At 33.8% G+C, this 12,674-nt stretch overlaps 1 protein-coding gene across 1 annotated transcript; it reads right to left on the bottom strand.

Moving 5' to 3' along the window:
- Positions 1-475: 475 nt before the first annotated feature.
- Positions 476-12,413, bottom strand: LOC148938420 (uncharacterized). Its single transcript, XM_089107806.1, has 3 exons — positions 12,171-12,413; positions 8,111-8,239; positions 476-644 (listed from the first exon to the last, which is right to left on the bottom strand). Exons 1-3 carry the CDS (start codon positions 12,206-12,208, stop codon positions 476-478), a joined length of 336 nt encoding a protein of 111 aa, XP_088963932.1. The 5' UTR covers positions 12,209-12,413.
- Positions 12,414-12,674: the final 261 nt, after the last annotated feature.

Below are 12,674 nucleotides of genomic sequence, written 5' to 3'. Positions count from 1 at the left end.
GCCAAAGGCAGAGAATCAGGAGGTTGGCACCTGTGCTACGCGAACTAATAGTCTGCCTGTGAAAAATTCCTTTTTTAGTACTATTCGCACAAAATAAAGAACATATTTTTTGGTCATTTCGTCAGTTTATCTATCCCCCTGCGCTGCATATATATCTTCAGAGATGATTGTTAGGCTCAAAGGACCATTCTGGTTAATGTTCCTACTCTTTTTGGACTGTAGTTTTTCAGTTGCTTCGATGAATTAATTTTCCATGTCATCCTATCAATTTTTTACTAGTTATTTGTTGTCAGTATGGGATGCATGGAAACAAAACCCTCTAAACATTTTATTTTATTATTTTTTTAAGAATAAGGTTGGGAAAAATAATAATATTTCACTACCCTTTTGTCTACAAACTCATGTTTATAGCTTTTTTCACTTAAGTAAATAAAAATGAACACGTTTTGTCAACCATAAGATCAAAATACATTTTTCAGTGGTAATCTCCACGGAAATTTCTCACACCACTTGCCTGGATTGTTTGAGTTGCGTTTGTTATCAGCGAAACAATAACAGGGCTGACCATTACAACAAGGACCAAAATTCCGACGCTTAAAGTCTGTTTCTGGGTGGCATCTTGAAGATCTTCTTGAACTGCAACTCTGAAAAAGAATCAAGTTCATTTTAATACATTTTGTTTATTTTCTTTGCCTTTTTTATTTTCTTTTAATGCGAAGACACTGCAGTAATAAATAACGGTGTGAAATGGACATTACAGGGAATCAAGATTAGAAAAACGGTAAAGAAACAAAAATTAAAATACTCTGGTTATTAGTATTAATTAAATTGTAAAATTCGACAGTTTATTTTTGTTTTAGTTTCTGCTATTTAGATTTAGTTCTAATTTTAGTCGACGGTTGTTGTAGTTTTAGTTGGATGTTTATTTTTTTTTTTTATTTTAACTTCTCTTTATTATTATTTAATTTTTATATATATAAATACACCAGCTGCAGTTTAGCATGAAAACACAATATATGGCTGAGCAATCATTTTAGCAATCATTCATCGGCATTTAATATAAAAACAAATAAAAAAAAAAGATCAGTAAAGTTTGCTGAAAAAAAGTCAGCATGTCAAAAAGGTTAAAACGTTAAAAGGATAAAATCAATTAAATCTTGCACAATTTATAATGGTATTATAGAAATACAAACACAATATAGTCTTTTGAATAAAACATTACAGCACAATTTAATGAAAAAAAGGCAATAAAACAGAGTTCAAGATAAGTAAGAAAAATACTCCACAATGAGTTGTAAAAAGGGGAGGGGGAGTGGAGAATTGCTTATTTGATAAATTTATTGTATAAGGAAGACATTTCTTGTATTCCTTTCTTTGGAAAATTCTATTGGTGTAGAAATTGGGATTTTCTTAGGAGAAGGAGGGCCAGGTAGGGGGGGGGGAGTAAATTTATCCAAAATTTATGGAGGGCAGTGTTGGCAAAACGTAAGAAACTTTTTGTTCTCATTTCCATGAGGTTGGTCAAGCTGGCTCTCTGAAGAAGAGAGGTGTAAAGGATTGCTGCTTTTTAATTTTTTATAACACGTATCTAAAATAGTTGAACCATAAAAAAATTTCCCTTTATACGAGATTTCAACATCAAGCTTGTTTATTATTGCAAGGAATAAGACCGGACATGAGAGGAATCCTTCGGGTACACCGTTGTAAATTGAGAAAGGATCAGAATATGAGTTCACGCATTTGACTCATATTCTTACGAAATATGAACCAACTTGAAATTCATTTTGTTTTTCTACGATTGTATTGTTGTTAATCAAATCAAAAACTTTTTGCAAGTCCTTTGCCAGGTATTAGGTTTTTTGAATTTTTACATATCGTGTCCACAAGGTGAACAAGAGAGACGGGGATGGATATATAGCGTAGGTTTAGGAATTTCCTAAGGTCAACGTTATGGATTACCATTATTTTTCAACCAGCCTTTATTTTTTGTCTCTGAGTGTAAATGCGAAATAACAGGGAAGTTCAAAGAGGTAAAAAAAAATAGTATTTTTAAAAATGTGCATGTTGCTAAGATTGATTTTTAAGGTTTTTTGAGGTTGCATATGTCCCTGAATCGCTCTAGTTTTGACTATTTGAGTAAAGATGAAACATAGTATTCTAAAAAAAACCGGCATCAAGCTTGTACCTGCGTCAGTCACAAGCTTGAGTATGATTTCTTCTTATAATTGTAGCACTATAGATTAGGGGTGAGGTCAAGGGTTGGTCCTTTTTTCCCACTATGTTGATATGGCAAGAATGATTTAATTCATTTTTTGAATTTTATTTGGAGTTAAAAAGATTGAGAGAAGATATTTTTCCAGGGTAATTTTACAAGGAGGAATGAGTTGATTTTATATTAACTGATAGGAATATCTGGGGGAAAAGCAGTTGAGAAGGTTGATTGTTTTAGGTATGGTGCATAGAGACCACTTTCATAAGGAACGCAGTACCGCTACCTAAGTGAAGAGTGAATTGAGCACATTTATTTTTCTTTTCGCCAAAGCATTTGGTCTGGAAGGGGTTGTCGTAAAAACTTTGAAAGGGACTCCTTCGATTGAAAATTGACAGTTTTAGTGCACTTTTCAAGAGTCAAAAGTAATTGGAGGGCAAACGCACCTTTTTCAGGTGTCTTTTTAAGCACCTTTTCATGGGTCCTCCCATACACCTCTTTTCCCCAGAGACATCTGATAAAAATTTTGAGATAGCCATCTGGTTCAGCATAGTTGAAATATCCTATAACTATGCCTCTAGGGATGATATCCCCCCACAATCTTTGGAGCAAAGGCTGAAATTTATACAATTCACCCATTGTTTAAATACAGAAGGATGAGGTCATTCAGGTAAAAATTACAGGGAATTTTGAGGGGAGTGTCAAACTAAATTAAGCATACTCTGTGCATGTAGGTCGTCAAAAGAATGTATCTCTGGAATGGCTTAGGAGTAGGCCTATTAGGCTGGAAATTTTTGGGAATGATGAGAAGGGTGGTGAATTAACCAAAAAGCAATGTATACATGTCACTACTGCTAATACTACTTCTACTACTACAACTACTGCTACTACTACTACTGCTACTACTACAACAACAACTACTACTACTACTTTTACTACTACTACTGCTACTACTAGTACTACTACTAGTACTAGTACTACTACTACTACTACTACTACTACTACTATACTGCTTCTACTACTACTACAACTACTACTGCTATACTGCTAATACTGCTACTACTACAACAACAACTACTACTACTACTACTACTACTACTACTACTACTACTACTACTACTACTGCTACTACTACTACTATTACTGCTACTACTACTACTATTACTACTGCTACTGCTACTACTATTGCTACCACTACTACTTCTACTACCACAACTGCTACTACTACAACTACTACTTCTATTGTGACTACTACTAAGGCTAAGGTATTCAGATGAAAACTTCAGAAAATGCTGAGACGGAAGTTGAACTAAATTAAAACAAACTAAAGCCTATCCATACAAATTAACGAAAGAAAATATCAGTAATATCTCGGGAATGGCTTAGAATGTTAAGTTGAAAATTACAGGGCATGACGATTGCAATGTTCAACTAAGCAATGTGTGCATATTATTTCTGCTACTAGTACTACTGTTACACTAGTACTACTGGTACTACTGTTACTACTACTTCTAATACTACTACTTCTATTACTGCTACTGCTTATACTCCTGCTATTACTACTGTGAATGCTACTACCAACCACTAAGACTAAAGCTATGAAGGTGATAAATCAGGGAATATTTAAGGGGGGGGGGGGTAATTGAACTAAATGAAAATACAGTGTTTGCATGCAGGTTGCCAAAAATGCGTATCAGCAATATCTTAGAAACGGGTTGGAGTATGAAGTTGAAATTTACAGGGCTTGTTGTGGGAGGTGTTGAACTAACCAAAAGACAATATTTGCGTACTATTACTACTAATTCAACTGCAACTACTATTATTGATGTACTACTACCACTACTACTAGTACTACTACTGGTATTACTATTACTACTGCTACTGCTACTACTATTACTAAAAATAAGGGTATTAAGGTGAAAATTTTAGAGAATGTTGAGAAGACGGTTGAACTAAATCAAAACACAATATGTGCATGTAGGTTGCCATAAGGGCGTATAGTTTATGTCCCTGAAACTATTTAGGATATCCTGTTGAAATTTTTGGCTTGTGTTGAGGGGGATGTTGAAAAAACAAAAGTGTTATGTGCATACTACTACTAATGCTACTACTACTACATAACTATTGCTACTACTGAAACTAAGGGTAACAAGATGAAGCTTCCAGGGTATGTTTACGGGGATGTTAAGCTAAATAAAAACACGCTCTGAGCATGTAGAATGTCAAAAGTTTGAACCAACAGTGTCTCAGGAATGGCTTAGAGCATTAATTTGAAACACCCAGTGTATGTTGAGGCGTATTTTGAGCTAACAAGGAGGCAGAGTGTGCATGTTACCTTTAGTACTACCACTACTGCTACAACTACTACTTCTACTGAGGCTAAGAGTACTAAGGTGAAACTTTAAGGGAATATTTGGGGGAATGCTGAACCTAGTCAAATCACGCTATGTGTATTCTGGTTGCAAAAAGGATATAAGAGCAATTTCCCAGGAACTGCTTAGAGTATTAAGTTGAAACTTTCATGGTTTGTTGAGAGGAATGTTGAACGAATGAAAAGGCACTTCTGTTGGCACTGTGCATACTCCTACTACTACTACTATTTCTGATACTACTATTACTACTATTTCTACGATTACTACTACTACTACTACTAGTGAGGCTAAAGGCATGAAGGTGTAACACTCAAGGAATATTTATGGGGAAGTTGAACGACATCAAAACACACTTTGTGCATGCAGCTTGTCAAAAGGTCGTATCAGTGATATCACAGGAATGGACTGGGGAGATAAGTTGAAGATTTCAGGCATATTAAAAGGGATGTTGAACTAACCAGAAGGCACTATGTGCGTAATACTACTCCTACTGCTACAGCTACAACTGGTACTACTACTAGAACTACTACTACAGCTGTTACCACTACTAGTACTACTACAAAGACGACTATCACTTCTATACTACTGAAGCTAAGGATATTACGAAGAACTTTTCTGGGAATATTGAAGAGAATGTTGAACTAAAATGAAACACACAACGTCCATACAAGGTATTAAAAGGACGTAACAGCTATATCCCAAGAATAGCTTAAAATATTAAGTTGAAACTTTCAGTACATTCTGAGGGGGACGTTGAACCAACCAAAAGGTACTGAATGCATACTACTACTTCTATTTCTTCTACCAATACTTATCCTAAGGCTAAGGGTATTAAGGAGAAACTCTCAGGAAATGTTTAAGGAGATATTGAATCAAATTGAAACACGCTATAGGTATGTTTACTATTCATGTTTTTACTGGTATGTTTAAGCTGGTTTTTATGTTTACTGGTATGTTTTTTTAAGCAGTATCTCATTTCGGTATAGATTAGTAGGTTGATACATTCAGGGTATTCTGAGGGTTATGTTGAACTAGTAACAATGCACTATGTATGTACTACTACTGCTAGTAGATTTAGTAATACTACTGCTAGTAGTAGTTGTAATACTACTGCTACTGCTATTAGTACTACTATTACTAAGGCTAATGGTATTAATGTTGAGCTTACAGGATATGTTGGGGGGCGGTGTAAATTATATAACACTATATACATGCAGTTTACCAAAAGGGCGTATCAGCAATTTCTAAGATACGGCTTAATGTACTAAATTATACATATCAATATATGAGGAAGGGATATTGAACTAGATCATAAAGTCACAATGGAATACTAAAACGACTACTACTACTGCTAGTACTACTACTGCTATCGCTAATACTACTCTCAATGCTCCTACTACTACTTCTGTCAATAAGACTACAAATATTGCTAATACCAAGGCTATTAAGCTGAAAATTTTAGGGCTAAAAATATTACCACCACTTTTGTTACTACTTCTAATTCTACTACTGCTACTATTACTGCTACTATTAAACCAAATCAAAATACTTCCAGTGCATCCAGGCTGTCAAAATAGACCAGGTTATCAAGATATCCAGGATGGATATCTTGGTACTGGAATATGGTGTAAAGAAGAAACTTACAGAAAAATTTATGTTGCTTCAAAATAAATAAAAAGGCATTATGTGGATACTGGTTGTCAATAAAACGTATCAGGAATATCTTGCGGACAACTGAGGGTAATAAGTCGAAACTATCAGGGCTACTACTATTACTACTTTTCCTCTTATTATTGAACTAAATCAAAAGCGTGTAAGCTTATCTAGGTTCAAAATAATTTTGTCAAACATATAATTTGTAATCGAAAATCTAGATTCTTATTGAGAAAAACCAAAAAAATTTAAAATATTCTTTTCTTAACGAATGGAAAAGGCAATGTCAATAAAAAAAACCAGCACAGTTAATATTTTTTAAAAATTTCTTTCACAAAAGACGTTTTTCAAAGAAAATTAAAGAGCGACATTAAACCAAAGATGAGCAGAAATAACGTAAAATAATCTTTGAAGCGTAAAATTACCATACATTACCATCAATAAACAAATGAAACCCTAAGTAAACAGCAATTACAATAAATAATTGAGTTAAACTTAAAACGAGCAGAATCTAAGAGGAGTAGGGCTGACAATGCACGTGCCTTCTAAAGACCAGAACATAATTTTCATTTTACTGAAAACAAAACATATTTCTAATATTTTCTCTTTATTTACCTTTAATAAATCCAAATTTTAAGCCTTTTTAGACCTGCTATTGCTTTTGCTTACAATGAGTCGTATTATTGTGTTAACTATAGCCCTTACAGGCTTTTAGTGTTAATAAATATCATCATGTTGCCCTGCTTGAACACTTAAAGGGTGATTCTGTTGTGAAGCTAACTCTTGCTAAGGCGTTACTTCTCTGAGGAATTTCTAAAAAATCAATTTCTAAAAAATACTCCAACAAAAACTCCTCGTTTGTTTCAAATGTCTTTTGATGTGGCGTTTTTTTTCATATTCCTAAAAAATGAAAACATACTCCCGGGAAGAGCTGAAGTAGAGCAAGTAACTTCGAAACCTTACTCAATCTGATTATCTTTACAAGAAAAGTTTTTGGCCGAATATCTGTAAAAAGTTTCATCAGGCAACTGGATCTACTATTTTGTTTTATAACATAAAGAGCAGCAAATCTGTAATTTGAAGTTTTTGCACTGCTATGAAAAAAGTGATGACAGTAATCCAGGATCGTTTATAAAGGTAGCTCAGTATAAATAAAGATTATCGAATCATGGTAGTTAGAGTACGATTTTTCACGGTATTTTCGTACCCTAATGATTTAACCTGTTTTACATTACAAATTTAAATCGTTTCTACATATTTTCTCTGTTTTTTTACCCAAGCACAAACATTAAGATTGAGCTGTTTTTCAAAAAGTTTCTTTCCCGTAGTCTTGAGCCTACAGTACCAACTACAGCCTACAGTCCCTATAACGGGCTGGGGATATTTTTTTTGCCTGCTTGTCTTATAAGAACCTTTGTATTAATGGTTAATTTGAAATGTTGAATGATAGATTGCAAACTATGGATATTAATTGACAGTTTGATTGTAAATCTAATTTTTAATTAAGATTTTTATTTCTACTTTTCTTGGATTTTTCATATTCGTAACTTTTATACCAGGCAAAATTACCAAGTTTGACCAGATCGAATTGGCACGATGGAAATAAAAAAAGATCTTTTACTGATATTTAAATTAGAATAATTTTAATGGCGAAATAACATGAGTAGTCTATCGTTAAGCATTATTAACAAAATGATTCTTTTCTCTTCGATCCTTCTATTTTGCGCAGTTGCAATAGTAAAAAAAGCAAAATACTGAATATATTAATACCCGTCATAATTTGTTATTTCTACATTTGATGTCTATCTAGTTGGTTTGATTATTTATAATATAGTAGGCCTGCTTCTTGAAATCTTTGGCTTGATTATTTACTTACAATATCTCATCTCTCAGTTTTTCTTGATAGGTCCGAAGTTCGTCAATAAAAACCGTCATATATTCATAGTAGATGCCAGCACCTTCCTTGTTCCCTGATATGTTGACATTGTTGTAGATATGTCCCCTCCTGAAGTTAAATTTGAAATATAAAAAGAAATTCTTACAGAAATTTTCAAAGTATCAGGCAAAGCAAAGGATTGCCAATTGGCAGTCGAACCAACAATTGGTCGAGTTGAATATTTTTTTTTCAAAAGGTGAACAACTATTTCGAAGTCGAGCTTGAAAACAAGGGCATAAAATAGACCCATTCAGCAAAGAAGAATTCCATGATATTTAGAGTAAGATTGAATTATCTAGAGAAGGTGACATTACGTGATGGTCCTTGCTTCTGTCCTAGTTATGGTAAGAGGAAAATATAAGAAATTTCATTTAGCAGTATCGTATTCAGATGAGCTAATAATTTAAATTTTGAAATGAATATAGAAAATGACTAATTAGATGTTAATATGGGTTGTTTAATCACTATCAGAAATCTGGGTAGTATTCGTTTGCCGGCACATAAGACAGAGAAATTTATAACATAAAACTACTACTACCAACAACTCATCGCAGCGCAAAGCCAGCTGGGTAAACTTTGGTACATATGCTCATCTATTCACAAGATTTACTGTTTACTACCTCCCATGAAACTTCAAACTCCTTTAAATCTCTTCTAATTATCTCTACTCGTCTTATTGAAGGAGATCTTGCATTTCATTTAGCTCTTGCCGGATTTACCAAATCGCCATTTTCGATAACCTATCAGTTTTCATCCGTAAAAAGTGACACGCCCACCTTAAACTAAATTTCATTAAAGCCCTAGACAATAAGATCAAATCAGATTGTTGTTTGATACACGGTTGCTCAAATGAGTGCCTAAAACTACTCTTAGACAATTTCTTTGGAGAATTTCTATCATACTATCTTCAAACTTTTGTAGTACCCATGCTCTACAACTATTATTGACTGACATCTTAGCCATTGTTACGAGTATTAGTATCTCATCTCCCCGTTTTCTTTTCGTTCTTTTTCCTCTTTTAGAAGGACAAAATCTATCAAAGCAATCCGTTTAAAATAAAAGCCACTATACTGCTTAACTAATGAATGAAACCGAACGACGAATTGATTTCGCTGTCTACATTAACCGCAGCAACATTACTTTTGTATGTGGCAGCAATCAATTTAACGTCAGGTACTCAGGTATTTGACCTTCATTAAAGCTTATCCATCAGCTGAATCAAGTATTGTTGATAAATTTTAGCATTCACCACGAAAAGGGCCTTATAAGATCCCTATATTTATAAATTAATCGAAGCATGAATGATAATCATGTTATCCCAATGGAACTGCTAACAACCGTATGTACTGCAAGAAAGACATGTTTTATTTCTTTTATTACTCTTAGTTTTTCTTTTTTGTTATGGTGGTCGTTACGGTTGTTGTGCTAGTAATGAGCTATAAATATAACCACATACGGAACGCTGATCTCTCTGTTTTAGCATCCAAACCATTGTTTCTTTTTTGTGTGTGTGCTTTTTTTTGTACTCCCTTATTGGCTTGTGGTACAAGTTATTTTTGTTAATTGACTAACATTGTACTTTACGCTACCTGTAACCATAAATAAGAAAGCACATCAAGACCAAGTACAGCAACCACAAATGAAAAAAGACGCAACAAGTGCGGTCTATGATTCTTTTCTTTTAGTTTGTGTAAAACATAAAATTACTGATTTTACTGAATTTCAAAAATATTAAACAAAAACCATGATCCTTACCAATTATTTCTGAAAATTAGCAATTGAAGAAAAAGTCAATGCACCATACACTAATATAGCCTATCTTACACAGATGAAACGAAAAATAGAAATGACTATAAAATCAGCACCAGAGGCATCAGAGCTGCACAAAATAATACTTAAAAAGAGCAGACAGCTTCATGATTTTGCAAGGAAACAATAGATGGCATCAATTATGCTTTTTCCTTGGAGAGCAGCTTAGGTTCGGCGTAACCCTTATAAGTTTCCCATATCTGTTCTGTACTCAGCTTACTGCGGGGTTATGAGCTGATATTCTTTATATACCTTCGTAGTAGCCCACGCGCTATATCATACAGCTTTTGATTATCAAATGGACCTTTATTACTCTTGATTCCCATATTGAAGAATACAGACTTCTGTAAATGAAAGTTCAAAAGCAATGAACCAAATTACAAATAAATAGAATCTTTCAGATGAGCAACATATAGGCTATATCTTTGTAAGTTCATTATCCTCACAGTGGAAAAATCATGTCTTTTGCGCAGTTACTTCCTTAAAAATTGTCGGTTAGTTTCCTAAAGTAAAAGTGCCCGTCATTTGGTTGTAAATTTAAAAAAATACTATTCTCGAATCATTTCGTGGTAACGAACTAAAAGTAAAGAGTGACTTAGCCTAATGGTAACAAAAACTTTAAAAGATGGAATTTTGATAATAATGGGTATACCAAAAGAATTGGCTGTTCATGTTGATTCTAAAGATATAAAATTCATTATATTTAATGTTATCCATTAAAAGTTACGAACCTGAGAAAATTTTTATGATTTTTGAAAAAGGGAGAAAATACCACCAAAATGTTAATAAATCCTTATGAAAATCATAAAATAAAATTCAGCGTATCAGAGAACCCTTCTGAAGAGGTTTCAAGCTACTGTGTGCAAAATATGAAATTTTGTAGTTTTTTTTGCCATAACAAAGATCACGAATGCCTGTTTATTTGTTCTTTTTTTGTTTTTTTGTTTTTGCCCTTTTTAAGCAACCAAAAAGATTGGTGAGCAGCTAGCTTCCTTCCCGAGTCCCATTTTGCCAAAAGTCATCCGATCCCAATTTTTAAGATAGCCATTTTATCCATTGTAGTTGAAAAGCCCAATAGGTATGCCTCTGGGGATGAGCCCCTAGGGAAAGGGCTATAAGTTATGAAATTTTGCCATAGTTTATAAATAGTGTTTTTTATTGGAAAACATACCGACATTTTTTTTTGGGGGGGGGGAAGGGGGTAATTTCCGTGAGGGTATGTTCCAAGGCGAGAATTTTTGAAGGAAAGGCAAGCTTTTAGGAGTGAATTTTCCAGGCAAAGTTTTAATTTTGAGGAATTTGCCAGAATACCTGTGCAAAGTTCTTTTTATTTTTCTTACTTTCTCTTCGGCGTCTTAATTTTATATGTGACGATGTTTCGGTGGAATTGCCCTTGCAAAGTTTTCAGCAGGGTGGAATTTCTGGGGCATTTTTCCGCGGGACAGTGCATTTTTCCATGGTAGAAATCCTCCATGGGGGAATTTTCCGCGAGAGAAACTTTCTGTTACAAAGGAATTTACGGGAAAATTTTTCCATGGAGGGGATTTTCGGCAAAATTTTAAAAAAAGATCAAAAATCAAATAAAAAACAAGTATATTTTTAAATGAAAGTAAGGAGAATTTTCCAGGTGGAATTTTTCGCAGATTTCCTAGTAGGCTATTATTTGAAAAAATTATCAGGAATTGAATAAAAAAGACATACTTTTTCAATTGAAAGTAAAACTTATAACAAACAGAAAACTTATAACAAACAAAAACTTGTAACATTAAAACTTATAACAAACAGAAATTATTGTATATAGGGGGGCTGCCCCTCCTTAATACCTCACTCTTTGGACTAAAATTTGATTTTTGTCCCATATCTTTAAGAGCCACTCTTGAAACCCAAGGGCCATTCAATTGGAATAAGAAGCTTCTCCAAGCACGAAGTATGAAGAGCCAGGGATTGATTAGAAGGAACCCTCCTAATATACGGAATGATTTCCATTCGTTCTAAGTTTTAATGTTGCGTCTTATTTTCAGTTGAAAAAATGTTTTTTATTTATATTATATAGACTTCACTGTCCAAGCCGGACTTTACTCCCATCTATGGACAAAAACAGAACTAGCTATAATTAGATTAAATTTGTGAACAAAATATTCAAAAGCAATTCCCAGGTGATTACAGCCTGGCCTGGGCAAATAATACTCACGTTATAGACATATTCTGAGTGTGCTGGAATGTTTTCATAAAGTTGGCGTAATCGTGGAATATTAATGGCGAAAATTGTTGAGACGCATTAAGATAGTCGTAAGCCAAAGAGTCAAATCTCACAAATCTTGCGTAGCTGTAAGCAGTTAATCTTCCTCTTCCAAAATAGTACAACCCATACACAATGGATATGGAGAAATTTTCTATGCTTTTGATTATGTACTTATATGCAATCAGGTTTCTGAAACCGAATAAAAAAAAATTAGAAAATTTGACTGCATATATTTTTCATCTAAGCAGTCAAATAGAAATATTTGAAACCAAAGCAAAGTCATTAACATGTAACGGTAATGTCGCAATATTGTCCAACTTCTAATAGGATTAAGAAATCATGCAAGGAGTTATTAGATAATTCAGGTGACAAAATCTCTTTGACAAACGTTTGGAAACTCAAAGATGGGACCAACCTTTAACGAAAGCACCGGAGGACTAAGCTTAGCTCGGC

This window comes from Artemia sp. Qi Xiang Cuo, unplaced genomic scaffold (genome assembly GCF_049724085.1).
Source record: "Artemia sp. Qi Xiang Cuo unplaced genomic scaffold, ASM4972408v1 HiC_scaffold_3315, whole genome shotgun sequence".
NCBI lineage: Eukaryota > Metazoa > Arthropoda > Branchiopoda > Anostraca > Artemiidae > Artemia > Artemia sp. Qi Xiang Cuo.
Note: the sequence above shows the minus strand (reverse complement) of the source record. Positions and strands in the feature narration are given on the sequence as shown.

Coding starts and splice junctions, on each gene's coding strand:
- LOC148938420 (XM_089107806.1), bottom strand. CDS start 12,208: ATGAAAACATTCCAGCACACTCAGAATATGTCTATAAC. Junction 8,240..12,170: donor ACTCAGAATATGTCTATAAC/GTGAGTATTATT, acceptor ATTTAACTTCAG/GAGGGGACATATCTACAACA. Junction 645..8,110: donor AAACTGAGAGATGAGATATT/GTAAGTAAATAA, acceptor ATTCTTTTTCAG/AGTTGCAGTTCAAGAAGATC.